Source organism: Pelodiscus sinensis, chromosome 13, assembly GCF_049634645.1.
Source record: "Pelodiscus sinensis isolate JC-2024 chromosome 13, ASM4963464v1, whole genome shotgun sequence".
Taxonomy (NCBI): domain Eukaryota; kingdom Metazoa; phylum Chordata; order Testudines; family Trionychidae; genus Pelodiscus; species Pelodiscus sinensis.
The window spans coordinates 10,091,567-10,113,231 of NC_134723.1; the positions used below are offsets into that span (position 1 = coordinate 10,091,567).

Genomic DNA, 21,665 nt, shown 5'->3' on the forward strand with positions numbered 1-21,665 from the left:
ACATAAGTTTTGCCATTTACTTTTGTGGGAGAAGGATTAGATATTAAACCTCATTCCAGCAAAAAGCACTTAAGCATGTGCTTAAAGATAATTATGTCAGTCATCCCAGTGCTTAGAAAGAGTTGTTTTGTTCATGAGTGAAGCAAATGGAATTGTCAATATGCAGTCTGTTAGGTGCTCTGTGGTATTAGAGCCCAAGAAAGACTTCGTTAATTCTCCATTTCTTCTTTTAAATCATCCATTCTCTTTTGCAGGAGCAGCACAGTTTGGGGCCTAATTTCTCTCACTGACTATATTACCAAATTCTACTGTAGCTAAGTGCTCCCTAGAATTCCTCCATAATTCTTATTCTATTCCTAAAACTCATTGTATACCACCTAAAAATCTATATTTCTTTGAAATAAACATAGCTTCTCTTGACTCAGTTTTATTCCTTAAGAGGCTTTTGTTATTCTTACTGTTCATTTTATGTATGTTTCTGAGGAGCTGTGCTTATTTAAAAAATGTTTGTGAATGTGGTAAATATAAAAAAGAGTTACCCATTTACTTATCAAGAAATAAAGGTTTAACCAAAAAAATAGATCATGCCAGGCAGCAAAATAATCATGAACTCACACCAATTAGAAATTGATAAAGACCTTTTAATTTATTCAGTTAAACCCCTCCCAGTGCTGTCCCTAGCAAGTGAAACTGCTTTCTCTAGTGGATGGAGCAAAGAGGAACACCTCACATACTTTTTTGGTCAGACTGCCTTTGTTTTTACCTCTGCTCCAGAATGCATAACTTTCTATTAAACCCATTCAAATTGAACAAGTGATACATAAGACTTCTTATCTTAGAATCATCCTCCTAATTACCACCTTCAGATAGTAAAATGTTTGAATTTAGAATAACTTGAGTATGTAGTGTCAGATTCTGCCAACTCCTGTTAAATAGCTCTTATTCCAAAAAAATCTCACTGATTTCAATGGTACTCATTTTGGAGAGAGATAATAGGACTAGTTTTGGAGAAAGTTGTGAGTGCGTAAAGCTGTGGGCAAAGTACGAGAATCTGCCTCATAGTATTTTATCTGCAAAAAGTTTGAGCATGCATTTCAGAATAACAGTATCTGACAGTGCACTGTAACAAGGTATTTCTGCTATCTCAACTTTTCTTCCCAATAAGGCTCTGATCTTTTAACCGAATCTGACCCCCTCTGCTTCATGGAGCTCCAATGACTTCTGGTGCAGAATCAGGATCTATGTCAGGGGTGGGCAATAAATTTCATAGGAAGGCCACTTCATGAATTTTGGTATGTGGTCCCTGGCTGGCTCTAGGCCCCACAGAAGGGGCGTGGCCTTGGACAAAAGGGGCAAGCTCAGGGCACCAGAGAGAGACAGAGAGTGTGTGGTATGAGAGACACTTTGTGTGTGAGAGACAGACTTTGTGACATAGATAGAGTGTGTGCAGCACTGTGTATGTGACAGCTACTTTCTGTGTGTGTGGCACAGATTGGTGTGTGTGTTGTGTGTGTGTGACAGTGACACAGAGTGTGTGTGCTGGCTGCTGCTAGGTAAGTTTCTATGAGAAGTCACGCTCTGTCTCTTTAAGAGAACTCTGTCCTGCTCTGCACCCCTCTGAGTCACTTACCATCCATGCTTCAGACTGGGGCAGCTGTGCTGTGTGTCTCCTTCTCCCCGATCCATGCTCTGCAGAGATGGGGCACAGTGGCAGGGGGACAGCCTGACTTCAGCACTCCTTTCTCCCCTCCAACCTCCCTCCCTCTCCCTGCTCTGCACAGCCAGCAGGAGAATCTGGGCGCAGCCAGCTTGGCTGCAGAATGGAGAAAGATGGGGTGAGGGCCAGCCGAACACATGCTGCCAACTATAAGTATGCACGCTTTGCTAATCAGCTGGAAAAGCTGGAAAGAAAGGCTTGGTGGGTAGGATCCGGTCTCTGGGCCTGATTTCTCCCATACCTGATCTATGTCATCTAGCATCTGTGGGGCAGTTACTTTCACTTAAATTAGAACAAGAGGACATAATACTTTTAAATTCTACCTATTTCTCTTTAAATGTTTCTTCTGGATGGATTATCTCTAAATTCTAGTCTTGCTTCTTCACACGTAGGAGTACAAGAACCTCCGTCTGGCTAGATGAATGTATTAAGTCCAACAAGAATTGTTTTAAAGTTTTCACAAACAAAATGAAATCTATCCACTTACTTAAATGTACGCAAGAATGTCCCTTTAATCCAAAGAGAAGTATTGCAGTTAAGTTCTGAACGTTGGCAAACTCGCCAAACACAGAGTAATCACAACAAGGTAGCATTCAGTGGTAACCATATACATCTCTAGAAAGCATTCATCATTCAGTGTCATAGTTCCATTTCTAGTATTTAAGAAGTTGCTTGAGATACTGAATGACCTTCACCTTCAGATTATTTCATATCTGCTTTGTCGGTATTTAAGTAGCTTATGATATTAATTATGTATTTTGATTATTAATAGCTGGTAACATTCACCGTGGCAAATAAGCAGTGTTATTTTTGGGGTGGGAGTTCTTATATAATGCTCACATTAATTCCCACCCAGATAGTGTGTAAAAATAGGAAAGAATGCATTTTTCTCATTAAGGCTGCATACTTGAAAGTAGTGAAATGATACCTGCTTATTCAAGGAGTTTAAGTGACAGCTTCTCTTATCCCAATATGATTTCTGGTTGTTCAAACCATGATATAAAGGGGAGGGTGGTTAAAGAAATGAGGCACTGAATGTCCGTCACCTTCCTGAAATACTTCTGTCAGTGGTTATTTGGGTCTCCTGAGTGAGAGGTGTCTGAGACCTGAACTTGTCGTGATTTTTTAAACCCACAAGAGTTCATATGGTGGGGGTAAGCGGAGGAGGGGTGAAAGAGGCAAAAAGAGAGATTAACAGTCCATGGATCCCAATAAGTGGAAGAGAAGTAAAACCATCCTGGGAGTTATTAAATCCCACAATTATGTCAATGGGATTACTAGCCTGCATCTTATCTTCAGTTGGCTGCTTCAGATAGAACAGAGTGATATGGACAATCAAAACAACATGTAGTCCTGTTGAGATGAGGTCCCTTATGCATACATGTGGCTAGACTGGAGAAATCAGGTCAAGAACAAAGTATAATGTCATATGGAAGGAACAAACATAGAACAAGGGGTAAAGCAAAGTTCTTCATCTCAGTAAGCTTTCTCGGGGAAGGAGTCAGATAAAGAAACACACACACACTATATAGCCTGATGGTTATAGCATTGGCCTGGGGCATGGGGGAGACAGGGTTGAAGTTCTGGTTCTGCCACACAAGGAGTGCTCTGGATGCAAAACTGTGCCTTGAATACCTGCAGAGGAGAAGATAAAGACACACAAGTCTGTGCCAGTACCCTTGTCACTGGGCTACAGACAACTTGTCTCTCTCTTCCATTGTGCAAAACTGCTTTCAGAATGCCAAAGTGTGTTGCAAAACGGAGTCGTTTTATGGCCATTCCTAATAACAATCTAAAATATGTTAAATCTAGTCACACAATTTTACTTACATACTCGATAATATATTATATACACAACATATTGTGTTTCAGTTAGGGATGTGATTGTTTAATTGGTTAATCAGTTTGCTGGTAAGCCTCACTCTTAATGGGGCTGCTTTGGCTCCTGCCCAGCTAGTGCAGCCCCCTCCCCACCTGTCGTCTGCAGTGAAGAGGTCCCCATCTATTCCCCCACTTTAAACAAGGGTTGCCAAAAGATTTCAACAAAAATACCGGACACATTGACATTACATCACAATCTACATTACATCTTATTTAGAAATACCAGACATTTATATTTTCTCATTTATATTTTTTCAATTTGTTTCCCGAACAGAAACCTCAAATACTGGATTGTCCGGTTCAAAACCAGACACCTGGCAACCCCACTTTAAACGGTTAACCGGTTAAACAATATGTTTAACTGGCTAACCAATTAATCGGGATTTTACATCCCTAATTTAAATATGCACAGACCACATGTAATGACAACTTTTCTATCTCAGTAGAAGATGATTAACTATTCTTGAATATTCCCTGAGTAAATAAGTTATCCTTTGGTAGGATTTCTGTGAGGAAAGACAGAAAACAGAAAGGAGCTACTCTAGAGTACATGGTCTTGGGAGTACTGTAATGTTCTTTATTAGAGATCACTAACCCACTTTATAATATTTCACTTGTGGCAAAGTGAGTTTAATAATTTTTTTTCTTCCTAATTTCTGTCAAAAGAATTTGTGTGTTTGTTTGTATGTATTTATGTGTTCGTGTATTTTATAAAAGAGAGTTAATAGACCGATAGTAGAATTTAAAAATAGTGCGTCTCCAAAGGATATTCAAGTAGTCTTCAAACAGAATTTATTTTGGAAGTAGATAAATAAGACATAAAAGGAACAGTGCTTGTAATTCAGTTTGAAAGCAAAAAAATATATTTAAAAAAATCTTTGTTAAAAAATATTTTACAAATAATACGTAAGACCAGGATGTACCATAAATATATGCAGGAAACAGAAAACACTGAAACGCTTAAGATAAAGAGACCTGTATTACAGTATATGTTAAAATTATTTTGCATTACATACCAGTTTAGATTTTGACAGCACCTTATTACGTGTTTGCAGTCCTCTGGTTAATGAAATTCAGAAGGACTACAACAATTTCTCCCTCCCTCATCTAATATATTCTTTATTATTACAGAGAATCTACATGTAGCTTTCACACAAGATGCATTTTACATGCCACGTGTGATTTCTAGTACTAGCTTTTGCTTATTTGCAGGAACGTTGTAGCTGTGTTGGTACCAGTATATTAGAAAGCCAAAATGGATGAGATTGTGTCTTTCGTTGGACCAAATTTGGTTGATGAAAAAAAAATCATGCTCTCAAGCTTACACAGAGCTCTTCAGAAGATGACAACTTGAAAAAAATGAAGACCTGAAGAAGAGCTGTATGAACTCCAAAGCTTGTCTCTTTCACCAAGAGAAGTTGGTCCAATAAATGATATTACCTCTCCCTTCCTTTTTTTATTGTTATGGACTTGAAATCAGGGTAAACAACATCTGTTTCAGATTAGGAATGGCACTAAACTTTGGTAGACATGCATTCATATATCATCCAGGCATTTATAACGTTCTAGAGCAGTATATTTGAGGGCCATCTTTGGCTATTTATATTGTAGGGCTAAAGTCAGTAAAGCTTACCTACTCTGTTGCTGAGTTGCTGAACAAGTTACAGTACTGCCACTAACATAAGGATATTTTAGTATCCCTTCTATACACAAACTCAACTGCCAGCAATGAAATTAGGAGTGTCATATACACTGAATACAAAATATACTTCTTCATGAGGTTTGCTGAGATAATAAAATCTAATAAAACAATAAAATCTAAATTCTGATGACATTTCAGTGTAGCTAAACTAAGATGAATATGGGGAGGCTATTGAAAAAGAAAATATATGTAGTCTTCCATTAGAAAGTCAGAATTTATATGATTTACAGTACTTGCACTTGTTCAGAACTTTTGCTCTTAATTGACTATGGGCTGTATTCGGTAGGAAGCAGCAGGACTTCTATAGGTGAACACAACACAGGAATCACACTGGTTTTGGTGACAATAAGTCTAGTTCTGGTTCAGGATACAAATCCTCATTAAAAGTTTCAAAAAGAACCTATCCACAGTTTTTTCCCCCTCTTGATTGGCACTACAATTATCCTTCCACTTCCTAAGATCAGTGAAGAACTAAACTAACCTGTACATATTTGAAAAGTAGTCATTGATGAGACTGAGAGTCCACTTATGCCACACAATAGGCAAAAAGCTCTCAGAACAAGTCTTCTGTTAGTCTGCCAAGGAGTTTTTTTTTTTTAAATAATGCATAGATGTACCTGCTCCTCTTCACACCCCCCCCCCCCCCCGCGAAAAAAATTAAATGCATAGCCAGGAAGAATGAAAGGGATCGTCCCATAATAAAAGTGATCAGGTACGGGACTTAAAAAATTCTTAAAATATTGTTTTCCTACTGCATTGGCTGTGTCATTTGCTTTTTTGTGGAAAAACTGGTTGATGGATGTCACCCTCCTGACTTATGTGAGGAATGATGCAGAGCATAAAGAGAGATTCAGGCACAAAATCTTTATGATTTCAATGAGACTTAAGAGCCTAAATATGGCTGAGGAGCTGAGTTTTACTTACTAACCAAACTTTTCCATTTACAGAGAGGTTACTAGTCTGGAAAAAAATAACAGCCTACTGAACCTTCTCTGACTCTCTAAACCTAGCCTTTTTAAAGTTATAAAATCATGTTTTTCCTTCCCATTACAGTTTGTAACTGACATCATAATCACCAAAATACCAGGAAAAAAGTAGGTCTTGAGAATTTTCTACCCAGAACCAAAAATGAAAGTGCCAGGAATTTAATGAGAAAGCTTGTTCTCATAATATTTCCAACTCGTTATTTGCAAGACTCAAGAAGTTAACTTTTGGGTGCTTATCCTAATCAAACCTGAATGTTTCAATTTTGTAATTTATCTATGGATAGTCTTCACCTTCAAAATCCCCAAAAGTCTTATTTAGTCTACAGAAGAGAAAAGTGAGGGGGGATTTGATAGCAGCCTTTAATTACCTGAAGGCAGGTTCCAAAGAGGATGGAGAGAGGCTGTTCTCAGTAGTGACAGATGACAGAATGAGAAGCAATGGTCTTAAATTACAGTGGCAGAGGTCTAGGTTGGATATCAGGAAAAATATTTTATTAGGAGGGTGGTGAAGCACTGAAATGGGTTACCTAGGGAGGTGGAATCTCCATCCTTAGAGGTTTTTAAGGCCCAGCTTGACAAAGCCCTGGCTGGGATGATTTAGTTGGGGTTGGTCCTGCTTTGGGCAGGGGGTTGGACTCAATGACCTCCTGAGGTCTCTTCCAGCCCCGCGATTCTATGATTCTAATTGATTCAAAAAAAGTATTCTGAAACCTGTCTGAACTGCAGTAGTGTGTACAGAAGCAGTTCTTTACACCATCAGCAGTTGGGTGTTTCCTTTATTAATGATCCACAATATGTGGTATTTAGGCAAAAAGTAGTTATAAGAAAAGGTGCTGATCACATTTGTTAGACCAAACTCTCTCACTGATACCCATTGTCATCCATATTAGTACATAAAACGTAAAGACTTCCCTCCATTTCTACTTTGTGAAATGCAGGCTACAAGCCAAAAGAAATGGCTAAACTGTGATGCAGAAAGAAAACTCACTAAGTACCGTTACTGTTGAAACTTGTTGCTCATTTAACTTGCAGAATCAGTACTGCAAAAGGACAGTGAATATGAATGATGAAACTGTATTGTAAATAAATCATCTTTTTCCCAGGAAAAAGATTTCATTATAACAAATGAAATATTCATCTACAACAGTCATTTCTATGCTTATGCAATACAATATGCTAAATTACAATACATATTTCATTATTAATAAAATTTATTATATTTTACAGCTAACATAGCCAAATAGCCATTTAAAAAAAAAAGCCAAATAGCAATTGTGAAGGGAACGTCATTGTAGATACTCTTCAATCCTAGAACTGAGGCAATGAAAATATTTACGTACAAGCCTGTTTTAAATACTTTTACATCAAACATACAGTAGCATTTGAGCGTTTGATAGTCTAACTGATGAATAATTAATATTTTTCCATTTAAAGAAAATTACACATATTGTATACAGCTGAGTTAGAAATTAAAGACTATGCCCCATGTCATTCTAGTGAACGACTGTTATGAGTTTCCATATAAGTGCAGAAAACAGAGTTCTTTATACTCCTTCTGCTTCTTAAGAATTTTGTCACTGTATATGACACACAAAAATTGTTAAATGAGGCACACACCTTTTTAAGCATTACTACCTCTGATGTGATGCAATAAATATACAAGAACCAGTAACCAAGTTGCAACTGAACGTGTTAGGCTAATTCTGTTTTCTAAATCAGATGTGCTAAACAACAAATCATAATGTAAAGCAATTTAACTTTAGAAAATTAAAGTTAACCAAAATAATTAAATAGCTCCAAACAACACCAGCCTGCACTTTTTCCCTTTTGCTAGCTAAAGCTGCAATATTTTTAAGTGTAATTAAATTAATGGTATTTTCTACTTTATCATTCTATGAGCAAGCCTTTTTAATTTTTTTAAACAAACGTACTTGAAAAGATTAAGCATATGGCACCTAGTACACACACGGTATCAAGATTTCAGTAAGCCTAAGATAAAATAATGTTTAGTTTAAGAGTAAGTGAACACTCACCAGTAACTTTGAAGGGTGAATGCTTACTTTAGTAGTTTTGTGAATAAGAAAGCAGGAAGTAGTTATTTTCCCACTAATCCTATTGAGCCTATAGAAATAAACAGCAATGGTTTGATCATTTGTAGTTAAGGTCCATAGCAGCAATATCAGTATTAAAAATCTTATGGAAATAACTATAAATAATAATTAATCCACAAATGGCTTATGGTGATATAAGTAAAGTGATAACATGTACGTGATTTTAAAAATGGAGGGAGTATAAAGAACTTTACATTCTCTTTCTTTTTAAATGTATGCATAAAATTTATTGCTCCCTTTTTCAATATTTATAGACATTAAAAAAACACAACCATTTTTTTCAACACAAATAAATAAGGACAAAGGTCCTTGAACAAGAATGTGTTTACAAGCAACGTAAGAAAAACAATAAATTTATCTTATCATAACCATCATTCAGACAGAGTGATGGGTCATATTACTTTGTTTTCCTTTGCAAAACAACATTATAGAACACTATAGCACAACGTACTAAAGTCTCTTTGTCTTTCTTTTTTTCTTTCTTTAAAAAAAAAAATCTTGCCCTGGATACCTTTCCGTAGGGCAGCTTGAACAGTTCAGCGCACTTCCAAACCCCTCTGGAGATCAGACGATAAAATTCTTCGGCAATCAGAGACAGGACAAAGGGCTTTCTCGTGCTATTTCCATGTTTTCATGTTTGCTGGCTTAACATCATTGTGTACACGTACGACTTCAGTACATAACATCAGATGCGATGACGTTCAGAGCTGGCAAACAGAGAAACAGCATGAGAAAAGCCCTTTCCTGCATCATTTCCTGCATCCCGTATACCACAATGTTTGCCTGTCAAATTTCAACTAGGTCACTACCTATGTGTTCTGTGGAAGTAGACTTACTTCTACAACAATTTTCTAATAAAGGATATCTATATGTGCACACATGTTTGTGTATGTTCACATACAAGCACTGAATCTGAGAACAGAGTCAGAAGAATGGTTGGTATACTAAATAATAGTAAATTATCAGTTCCCTCGTTATTTTATCAGAGCAAAAACTGAATCCCTAGCTATGTGTACTATATCTAGAACACCAAAATATGAGCAAATGCACGTAATTGTGTCGGACAAGGTTTCAGCAGGCACTTGACATGCTTCTAGGCCACAATTCACAACAATTTAAAACTTTGTGCCTATTAGTCACTTTGCTCCACTTCTGGCACCACCAATCAAGTATATCAGGATTAGAAAATGTTGGGGAAGTGAATGGCTAATCAGATCAACTGTCCCAATGGGCAAGAAAATGCTATAGGGGAACAAGCTCACCAAGAAGAGACTAGCCAGTGGTAAGGACATTGCTGTAGGCTGCCCATCACTATCAGTGATTGTCAAAAATTCTGTGAGAGAACAGGAGATGAAATAAATGTGAGAAATCATGGTAAATGCTAAATCAGATCTCACTAATTATGAGTTACATTATGTACTATGGTTATGAACTGAATCAAAGTAAGATCATGAGCAGCAAAGTGCAAACGGGCCCCTCCTCAACAGCTATGCTTTCCGCATATATTGAGGGTGAAATTTAAAAAAATAATAAAGCTATTGCTATAATTCAAAATGTTTCACTTTTTTAACACAAAAGGGTTTTTTTTCAGTTTTCTGGCTCTATCCCTTTTTCCAATTCCCAAAATTTATGTTTATTTTTCTGGAGCGGGGGAGGTGGGGAGCATGAAAAATAAACTCTGAAAATTTTGTCTGATTTTCCATTTTGATTTTCAGTTGAAAATGGAATTATTTCCCCAAGAAATAAAAAACCCCCACCTTTTCTAAATGTCCCATGGAAAAAAATACTTCTTTTGTTCGGCCTTACTTCAGTAGAACTTCTTACATACATTAGCAAGAGGTTCACAATCTGCTTTAAAGTTCAAGTGCAGAACATCTCAAGATGTTCATAACTGCTCCTTAACCACACATATAGGTTAGTACACTGCAGTTGGGCCAAGATTACCAGTGATGATGTTCAAGCCAGAAAAGATCAAAACAACAAGAGTAAATAGAATTACAACAGCAAATACTTTCAAAGGAGCAAAATACTTCTTGAAGGCCATTTCTTGAACCACTGAGATTCAGAAACAAACCTCCCCCAGATAAATTATCCCATAATTGCTTGTGATAAGGTTTCCTGAACTTTCTTTAAAATATCTGATTAGCATAGGTGACTCGTGATACCACTCAGGAGATTCACTGCCCTCTACATCTCCCACCAAAATGTTAATTGCTCCCCACTTCTCCGGTTGGCCCTCCCTGCACTCCTCCCCACTAAGCACCAGTCGCCCTTGTGGTTGTTATCAGTGACTGGATACCAGGCTAAACACTGAAATTAGATGCGCCAAATTTAGGAAAAACCTCTTCCGAAAGAACATTGGAAAAAGATACGCAATTTGAAAACTGCAAATTGTATATCTTTTTCCAGTTTAACTCTGAGGTGGGCGGGGGGAAGAGGAGGGTGCTTTTACTTGTACCCTAAAGTAATGTGGCTCCCAGAAGAACTGAGAAATAAATATGGAGCTTCACAGTCACATTTTGAAGCATAACCACACTGAGCTAAATTTACCACTTACGTGATTGCAAGTATACTGAAGCCACCAGCAGTGACCAAAGCAGTTTATTTCCAGAGGGGGTTGGCTCTCATTTTATTTGTTTTTATTCAATGGCATTAGAACATCTAACACCCTTAGGCTCTTTGAAGATCTCAGATAGTGTCCCCAACTACCAAGTGTCAATGAAAAACATCTGTACCATTCCTATCATCCTTCATATCTGTGAGTGTACCTGCTGATGAGAGCTCCCTGATGGATAGCCCTGGCAACTGCAGGCCTCTATAAACAGAGCAGCTACACCACTGGCAGCACTACTGAACATTTACCCATGCTGCTCCACCAACGTGGCTCATTCGTAACTTGGAGCCAGACTGGAGGAGTTCCGGCTCCATGCCTTTTCAATCCCTGACCAACATGCTCAGGTCTGTAACAACAGCAATGCCATTTCTGGTGGAGGCATTTATTTGTTGCTCTGTGTTTGGGGACATGGGTCCAGACAGAACTAGACAAAACCATTAAATTCAACTCACACATTGCAAACCACAGCAACTCCACATAGTTAGGGCCCTACCAAATTCACAGCCATGAAAAAATGCATCACGGACTGTGAAATCTGGCGTCGTGTCCCCTGCCCTCCCTGCCCCACCCGATGAAATCTAGTCTTTTGTGTACTTTTATTCTATACTATATCAATTTCATGGGAGAAACCAGAGTTTCTCAAATTGGGGGCTGTGACTATAGAAGGGATTTGATGGGGGTCCCTTATTTTAAGAGGGTCACAGTGTTACTGTGCTACTTTCAGAGGGCCTTTACTTCTGTTCTGCCTTCAGTGGGTCCAGCTCTGCACGCAGCAGCGCAGAAATAAGTGTGCCAATGCTAAAAAATGCCATCCTTATTTCTGTGCTGCTGCTGGTAGCACCTGTGGTTGTAGCGGCCTCTGCAGCCACTGCTCTCCAACTGCCCAGTTCTGAAGGCAGCACTGCTGCCTGAAGAAGCCTAGAACGGTAGCAGACAGGGGAAATGGAGGGGCACCATTCCCACTTCTCCCCACTCCTTGTTCCACCATGGCCCTGCCCTTGCTCCACTCCCCGCTGCCCTGCCTCTTTCTAACATTTCTTGGAGCGGCAGGGCTGGGGAGCTGCCTGGCCTGCACCTTCCCTGCCAGCACTGTCGATGAGAGGTCGGGGGTGGGGACATGCAGCAAAGACTCCTGCTGCCAGCACAGGCCCTCCTGCTGGCTGGTCTCTCCCACCTTGGGGGTGCTTCCAACCCTGCATCCCCCCACAACCATCACCAGTGAGGACAGCAGTGCCACAACCCCCCCTGTAATAATCTTGCCGTGCTCCCCAACATCTCCTTTTTCAGTCAAGACCTCTACAATAACACCACCAGGAAAATTCACATTTAAACAGATGAATCATGAAGCTCACAGTCATGGAATTTAAAAAATGGCAAAATTGACCAAAGTGGGCCCTGAATTTGGTAGGATCCTACACATGATACTTAGGACTCTATTATTAAAAATATGGGTAAAATTTGAACCTTGAATCAGGTCACTCCATGTATTAATCTGAAGCTACATAAATTGTATAAATGTACCCATTTCTCTTTAAAAACATCTGCTGGAAAACAAATAATCATATTTTACAAAAATGCGCTTCTCTCTCCTATTGTTGCTCTCCTGCGCAGTTGTGCTTCCCTTTGCTTTCTGAGTGCAGATGGTCTCATTTTTACCTCCTGGAGTGAGGAGTGCCATTAGCAAAAAAAATCACACAGCCATAATATAATCACAGTGTGTTCTTCAGGAAATGCTACCCATCTGCCTCAACAGGTGGGGGAAATCTAATGGGGATGCCAGAAAAAGAGGCCAGTCCTAGCAACATGGGAGAGAGGGAGGGCACTCGCTTTTAGGAAGCCCTTCATCCTGGTTGCCTCTGACACTCACTGACTAGCTGGTGGGGAAGGGTGTTGATTGCCCAACATTTCCCAGATCCCAGGGTTTAGCCTGGTAGAAGGGTCACGTGCAGGCTCTTTTGGACAAGAATATTTGCAGGAATGTGAAAAAGATGAAACGGAACAAGGAGAGGAGGGACAGCACTCGAGAAGACAGCAAGTTTTAAAGAAGCTTTTTAGCATTTTGTCTCATTTTTGCCAGTTTTCAAATTTGATATTCACTTTAGAGCACCAGGTTCTACAGTTGTCCACACTTCCTATATACATATTGATGACCAGATAGCCATTTGAGGCACCTATGTGCTGTTTTAAGCAACTGTTTGGCCATAGAGCTTGAAAATTATGCTCTACAAACACCAACACGTAAACCACATAATGCCAACTCATATTGCCTCTCTCTGTCTATTTTTACTCACTTCCTATTGTGAATACAGAATGACAAATGCAGAGAGAGAGAGAGGGAGAGAGAGAGAAACAGGATATAGGTACAACTTTATCAGGGCATTTTATTAAAAGTCTTATCTTACTCCCACTGAGCTTAATGGCAAAAGTCCTATTGACTTCAATGGCAGAAGGATCAGGTTTTGAGTTTGTTCTCTTGTTCTTCTTTCTAGCAAACAATTATATCCCCCTCAGCACACTTACCAAAGTTGACTAATAAAAAGTTGAATACTTGGAAGACACTCAATGTCACCTTTACTTTACGAGTCCCTAATTGTCCTACCCTGGAAAACACTGCATTATTACTAGCAATTAGTTTCTTCACAGTCTATCACTTTGAAAAGCTTCTTTAGAACATTAATTTCTAATACTTCACAAAAGAACACTTGCTATTCTATAAATTTCCATGTATTTGTGGCCACTATGATAGATTAAATAAGTACTGTGAAATGACTTTTTTTAAAAAATAATATGGATTATTGTTCTTCCCCCTACATACACATAAGAGGCATTGTGTATTTTTCCTTCTTCAACCATTCTACACTACCCCAGTAACATCCTCATTCCTTCCCCTGGGCTGACTGTTATGATACTTATTTCCTTTTCTCTTTGGCCATTCAAGGTGTCTCAGTTTTTTAATGACAAATTTTCAAAAACTCTTCTGTGTTTCTCTCTAAATATACATATACTTAGCACATCTTAGAACAAATAGTATAAGGATTTAGCAGGTTTTCTGTATGTAGATAGGCCAGGTGGCAAAGTTTAAAGCTTTGGTGGGTCCATAGACACATATTCAGTGATAACTCAATTCTGTTTCATATAGAGATGGTCAAACTGAGGGTGTATTTTTGTTTCATAATGACTGAGTGAGATCTTGATTGTGCAGAAACAAAATCAAAGGCAGTTCTAACTTGAGAGTCATTTATCCCAGCAACCTTTGAAATTTGGGGTGGGCAAACTGAATGAATAATTTTGTTCCTTCTCAGTCATATCCTTCAAGAAAGCTTTTTGTTTGTAAACTGATAGATTGCAATAATAGCTAGTGCCAGGAAGAACCACATATTTTTTCTATTTGGAGACCGTCACTATTTATTTTTCAACACTAAAGTACTTGAGTTTTTAATGTAACTTCTCCAGCAGGACTGAGCTCTGCCCTACAGCTTTCTGCAAAGTCAGTGAATGCATAACGCAAAAGTAGCATTAATCTCCAACATGTCATTAATCTCCAAGGTTGGAAAAAGGGTGAATAGCATGACAACAGAAGTATTGCAGTACTATCAGGGGCTTTAAAAAAAAGTTTTTTTGATCTCCCCTCAAGCTAACGGAACTAACTGAAAACTTCAAATTATCCTGCCTTCAGTCATGCACTCCAATTCATTTTACTAAATGGAGATGAGGCCATTTTGGTGTCTTTTATTATTAGGAACAAATTTGCCTGCTTAAAACTATCCCTTAGAACTGCAGGACAACAGTTAATTTGGTTGTTTTTACTTTTCTTAAATATACGATTACCTTTATTTAGTAAAATCCAACACAAAGGCCCCTTAATTCCTTTCTTGTGTCAATACGTACATAGGTTCACCAGGGATACATCTAGACTGCAGGCTTCTTTAGAAAGCAGCTTTTTTGGAAGAGATCTTCCGAAAAAACTTCTTTCGAAAAAGGGCATCCACACTGCAAAAGCATATTGAAAAAGCGCTGCGCTTTTTCGAAACATAGCATCCAGACTGCCTGGACGTTATCTCACATGTAAGCAGTGCTTGCTATGGACAGAATGGCCACCAGTGCTTTTTCTTCTTCCCTCTTCTCTCAAAAAACCCTCCCTCTTCCATGTCCACACACGCCTTTTTCCGAAAGAGCTCTTTTGAAAAGGCGTTCTTCCTCACCAATGTCGGAAAAACCCTTGCGTTCTTTCGATTTTCTTTTGAAAGAATGCGATTGCAGTGTGGACACACGTGAAGTTTTTCAGAAAAAAACGACGTTTTTTTAAAATAAAACCCTGTAGTCTAGACGCACCCTACCAGAATTGTTCATGTTTTGTTTAAGTAAGGAGAGTATTAATTTCAATGTTTATAGGAAATGCTATTTTCAAGTGAATGTAAAAGCCATCGTATGATATGTTGTTAAAGTTTCCTCATCTCTGTGTTCACTACCAGGACACAAAGTTTAAGTCTAAAGAGGGAGAACTGTAGATTTAAGCAAAATCAATTCCCCAATCCCACCTTGCACAAATTTCTCATTATATTCACAATATTGCCCTGAAATAATTTTGGGGTGATGAATATTTCAATGTGCTTTTGTGCCACGTGACGGTGGAAAGAGCACCCTGATCTCAGTCCACAGGGGCTAGAAGCACAGAGAAGGGAGGACCTTCATTCCCTTGCCCCCATCTCTGCATTTGCTACCAGCCCTCTTTGGCAGATGGTTGAATGGTTCCAGAGAATGCTACAGACATAGCTGTCTCAGCTGGAGGAAAGATGACAAAATGCAGGGCCTTTGAGCAGGTAACCATGGATTATTTTGGCTCACCGAGACTGAACCAAAACCCTCTGAATTTGATAGAAAAACTGTCACCATCAACAAATTTTGGATCAGGACTCAATAGGTGCTAAGAAAACAACCTTCACCTTCCAGACTAACATCAACACACACATTATGCACACACTCAAACAAATATAAAGAGTTCTTCTACTGCCTAATTTAAATTGAAAATGAATTGACTCAAATAACTTTAACAGAAGATATTCAAATCTTTAACAGGCTGCAAACCACTCCTCCCTTTGTCTCTGCTGTTTGAGAAATATGAAGAAATCCTTTTCTATTCCATTTTCTGTTAATGTCTCTCAGCAAATATAATGCTTTATACAGAGCAGGGATGTTGTCTACCTCACACACTTATGCTAAAAGTAAAAAGAAAGGAAAAAAAGGCAACAGCAGTCTTTGCTTGCTGTACAGATGTAGTTTGAATGAGAACATTTCTTCAGCCCCTGGCCCTTTTATTTTCCACCACATCATTAACAAAACTGCCTACCAAAAAATAAGTCAACCCCGGTGCAACCCTTGGCACACAGGTGGCCCATCAGGGTAATCCAGTAGCAGGCCATAAGACATTTTATTTACACTGGCTGTCCGCAGACACAGACCTCCACCCCATCCCGCAACTCCAGTGGCTGCAGTTCACGGTTCCTGGCTAATGGGGACTCCATGAAGTGGTGCACACTGCAGGGATGTGCTAGCTGCTGCTTTACGCAGCTCCTCTTGGGTGGGAATTGCGAACCATGGCCACTGGGAACTGCAGGAGGCTATGCATGTGAACAGTTAACATAAATAAAATGTCTCATGGCCTTGCAAGCAGATTGCCCTAATGGGCCATGTGCCAAAGGTTCCTGACACTTGGTCTAATGCCTGTGGGCCTGATCCTCAGCTAGGGTGAATCATCAAAGCATTACTAAAGCCCACTCAAATGTACCCTAGCTGTGGATCTGGCCCTGTACAAGAAAAAAATGAAGTGAACCCCATCTTTTCATCATCAGTAATATTTTATTTCCTTCTTTTACCTCATCACTAACTCAAATAAAAGTGTGGGACTCTTCCTTCTACTGAGGATAGGCTACTGATGGACAAAAAATTCAGATAAATAACAAAACCTTATCACAAATGCACTAATACACCATTTAAGAATCTAGATTCAATTCTGATGTGATTCCCATTAGTGTCTGAAAAAGCAAAACAGTTTTTAATTATCATCGGATAATTTGCCCTCTTTGTTAATCTGAGGGCCTTTGATATGACTGCTGCTCTGCGTGTTATTGCAGCTAGTGTCTGTACTTGGGCATAAAGGTGACAAAATGAGGGCAATGCTTGGGATGTTTGCAGATTTTCCCACTGTCTCCAGTGCTGCTTTATATTGTTGATTATGTCAGTCAGTCCACTTAGTAGCCCACATAGTAGGGCATGTTTCTAGTCTGAAAATGGCACAATCTCTCGGGAATAAAAAAATCTTGCCTGCTTTCGAGAGACCTTCAGGTACAGTCTGTCCAAATGAAGGCTCCAATTCCAGATTCCATTAGCATTAAGAACCACTTATCAGATACTGCAAAGCTTTATTGCTTTCCACCTGGCCTAGATTACTTAGATTCCTGAGCACACAATACTAGGGAGGACAGTGCTACAACCTCTCTTTGTTTTACAGAGCTGCACAGCTAAATACTATGTTAATGCAGGAAGTACCATACTGCCATCTACAGACAGGAATATCCGCTTAATATAATCATTCAGTGCTAAATTTCCCCACAGCCAAGAGTCACTTTATTCTAATTTTCTCTCTTTAACATTGATGAATCACAAACTGTTTATATTTCAATGTTTCAGCCAAGCATGAACTTTCAGGCTTTTAATCTTTATAGACAAAGTTATTGTGCAGAGCTCAGAGGTACAGACAGAGAAAGAGAGAGAGCTAGCAGCTAGAAACTTAGTATTACCTGTCTGGTGTGGATGGAGCCTGGAGTCTTGAAGCCACCTTGACAGCTGCATTCGGAGACACTATAAGGGTCCGAACTACTGGAGGAGCACTTGGAGAGCGAGTCACAGCCCACCACAAAGGTGTTATCCAGAGGCAGTTCCTGAATGACATGGTGCTTCTTAGGGGGCACCGGGGTCTCGGGTTTAATTTGAAAGGTGGGCTGTGGAGAGGCAGACTTGTAATGCTTTGCTAAATCTGGGCTGTCAGGCTTAAAAGTGGTTGGTGTGGTGGCCCAGTTATATTTTCCCATAGTCTGTTCTTCTAGCTCTACGGGAATGTCTAAAGTGCCATTTATGTGCTCGTGGCCAGGATCGTCGGGCTTAGATTCTTCAATTGTCACAAAGTTGAGAAGGAGGCTTTTAGGAGAGCGCTTCTTCTTCTTCTTCTTTTTCTTGATCTGTCGGTTCTCCTGGTTTGGGGAGACCCACTCCCCACTCTGCTTGCTTTTCTGGACAACTTTGTGTCGGGGTGTCTGGCGGCATCGTACTAGTGCAGTGACAAAAATGACCAGGATGACTGTCATGGTGCCTGCAATTATAGCAATGATGATTTTGACGTAGTCATTGGTCTGTGGGGTTATCTCACCATCCCCAACATTCTGGCCCACTGGTGTTTCCATATTTCTACGGACTAGCTCCTGCACATATGAACCATTGGTGATTGTCTCATTCACAAATAAATGCACCAGTGCAATGGTATAGAGAGACTCTGGCTGTCCTAAATCATTGACTTTTATCACCAGCCTGTGTAAGCCATGATCTGCTGTGATTACCTTCTCTTTCAAAGTAATGTTGCCTGTTAACTGATCGATTGTAAACAAACCTCTTGAGTTCCCACCTATAATACTGTAGCGGAGCTCTGCATTCATCCCTGTATCATTGTCAACTGCAAAGACTTTAGTCACCACGGAACCTGGATTGGTGGCTGTGGGAACCAAGTCATAGGAGTAGTTAGACGAAGGGATAACAAAAACAGGCCTGTTGTCATTCACGTCAACTACATTTATGGTCACTTTGGCAGTTGAAGAGCGTTGTACTCTTCCTCCATCGACAGCCTTCACCTGGAAAGTGTAAGAACCTTGTTGCTCTCTATCAAATGTAATATTGGGTCTTATTACACCAGTAAGTGGATCAATAATGAAATTATCTCTGCCATTTAATATAGAGAGAGTAACTGCAGCATTATCTCCAGAGTCAGCATCAGTAACTGTGATAAGTCCCACTGTGCCATACATGGGCAGGTTTTCTGGCACATAGAAATTATATTCATTGTGGGTAAAAGCAGGGCTGTTGTCATTCTGATCCAGAACTGACAGTGTCACAGTAGCATTGGTCTGCAAAGGTGGCATCCCATTATCCTTGGCCAATACAGTGAAGGAGTACCTATCCTGTTTTTCCCTGTCCAGCTTCCTCACTGCTGTCAGAACACCTGTGCGGCGGTCCAGGTTAAAAATGGGGGGTGCATCTGAACCCAGCATATAGCTGATCTCAGCATTGCGTCCACTGTCTGCATCTGTTGCACTGATCTTGGTTAGCTGGGTCCCAGGAGCATTGTTCTCAGGAATGGAAAGTCCAATGATAGGCTGTGTAAAAACTGGGGCATTGTCATTCTCATCTTTGATTTTGATCAGCAGCATTGCAGACTGATTTAAGGGAGGTTTCCCTGAATCAGAGGCCACTATTTTAATAGCGTATTCTCGTGTAGCCTCATAGTCTAGAAATGTGGCCGTCTCCAATAGAAACTGATTATCGAACACTGGCTTTAACCTAAAAGGGACATCATGGTCTGTGAAGCAAGTAACTTTTCCATTCAGATCAGCATCTTTGTCCATTACAGTAATCAGGGCAATTTTTGTATTGAGTGGTGCTTTTTCAGACAGGAGCACAGTCCCATTCACTGGATTGATGATGTATCTTGTGTCTATGGATGGAACATTATCATTAATATCTGTGATATTTACTGTCACCGTTGCTCTTGATGGAGTTGAGCTGCCATCACTTGCCAAAACAGTTAACTTGTGTACAGGTGACTCCTCCCTGTCCAGTGGTTCCTTAATCGTGATGAGGCCAGTGCTATTATCTAAGGCAAACAGCCTTTTGGCCAGACTGGAGATCTGATTGCTGAAAAAGAAGTGGATCTGAGCATTTGAGCCCAGATCAGCATCAGTGGCGTGGAGCTGAGAAACCGAAGTGCCCACTGGAGCATTTTCCGGAACGCTGACTTCAATGTCATTTTCCTTGAAGACTGGGCGATTGTCATTCACATCAGTAACTGTTACTTGTAGGATGGCTGTACTGGATCTAGGAGGTGTTCCGCCATCTTCAACTTTGATCTTCATCACATATGTGTCTTTCTGCTCTCTGTCCAGGATCTGCTGGACAATCAGCTGTGGCCATTTATCTCCCTCAGGTGTTTCAATTATATCAAGTCCAAATACATTTTGGCCCTAGAAGACACAGAAGGGGGAACAATTTTTATTATGGAAATATGTTATAAATAGACACATATCTTTACTGTATACAGGGGGCCGATGGATGCCTTTATGTGTATTTATACATTCCCTGCTGGATAAACCTTTAGCATTTGTCTTGAGCATGGGGCTGTGTGTATTTTCACCTCACTAGAAGAAGACCTGAGCAAGAATGGTGTTTCAGAGCATCAAGGTTTCTTTTACAGCTCCCATCCAAGTCAAATTACAGCAACCCCTTAAAATATATGGTGTATTGCCTGTTTTACATCTGGCCAATGGAAGTGGGAGATGTCAAAGTTTAACTTACATCGGGCCCCATGCTCATAGAAGGGCTGAACTACAGAGCTCAGGCTGTGCCCCATAACAGGCCTGAGCCCAAGATTAGGGGAGGGGAAGCAAAAGGAACAAGGGGGCTTATGCCCCCATGCAGAAAAGCAAGAAAAGGAACAATCTCTTGCAAGTAGAGTAAAGAAAAGCCATGCCATATTTAAAAGGGGATTACAAAGTAATTTATGATTCAGGTGGCACAGTCACAAGTGAAACATGTTAGGTGATTAGAAATAAAAGGAAAATCAGGAAGCATTATTCCCCTTTTCATTGCAATGTATTTCATATTTGCAGTGAAAATTACATTCCAAGTGTGAAAATAAGGTGTTTTTTCTTATGAATAATATCATAGGATTACATTTGCACTCCGAGTAATAAGATCCTGTAATAGGGTTTTGTTGCACACTTTATGCCCTTCTTCTAGCAAGTAATGCATTTATATGTGGGGACACTGTACAACACAGCTTTTCCTCAAATTCTGAGGTGGAGAGATGGGTCTAAAGTAATCCTATCCTGCATGTGGGAGTTGGTCCGTTGTTATTTTCTGGGCCAACAGATGCTGGAAATTGTGCAAAGACAGCAATACACACAGTCCCCCTAAGGGGAAGGAAGTGATTAGAAATGATCAATATCAATCTCTCTGATGAAGAATGGGGTCGACAGATTACAGAGGGAATCCTGATAGGCTTATCTCCCCAGGATGGGGGCTATAAAGTAGGTACTGAAGATAGGTGTGTAACATGGGTGAAAATGAGGGCTCAATGAGGATAGGGCTTCAGGGAACAGTTAGGATTTTACGTCTGTACTTGAACATTAAAGTCTCATTATGCCTGTCATGTTTATAGTCAGAAACTATGCTGCTGACTTAGCTCTTGCAATACTCATTAGGCTGATTCTGACACCCTTCTTTAGTAAGCAGTAACTTACTGCATGTGTATTTTCATTGGCTTTAATGGGTCCACTCACTGAGCACGGACCTACTTTCTACTAAGGATGAGTAAGGATGGAAGAACTGGGCC

The 21,665-nt window shown here is 39.8% G+C and overlaps 1 protein-coding gene across 13 annotated transcripts in view; it reads right to left on the minus strand.

Annotated features, from left to right (window-relative positions):
- The window catches only part of PCDH11X (protocadherin 11 X-linked), a 1,146,051-nt gene that overhangs the window by 954,470 nt on the left and 169,916 nt on the right, over window positions 1–21,665 (minus strand). For 10 of the 13 annotated variants that reach the window (XR_012906840.1, XM_075940730.1, XM_075940729.1 and 7 more), the window contains one exon: window positions 17,809–20,295. Coding sequence is in view for 10 of the 13 variants with exons in the window: in XM_075940730.1 (XP_075796845.1) it covers window positions 17,809–20,295 (2,487 nt within the window). In the remaining 3 variants the exon portion in view is untranslated. Of the gene's footprint in view, window positions 1–4,390; window positions 9,105–9,659; window positions 9,731–17,808; window positions 20,296–21,665 lie in introns of those variants that run through there. The other 3 variants (XR_012906842.1, XR_012906841.1, XM_006135154.4) reach the window with 3 other exon arrangements.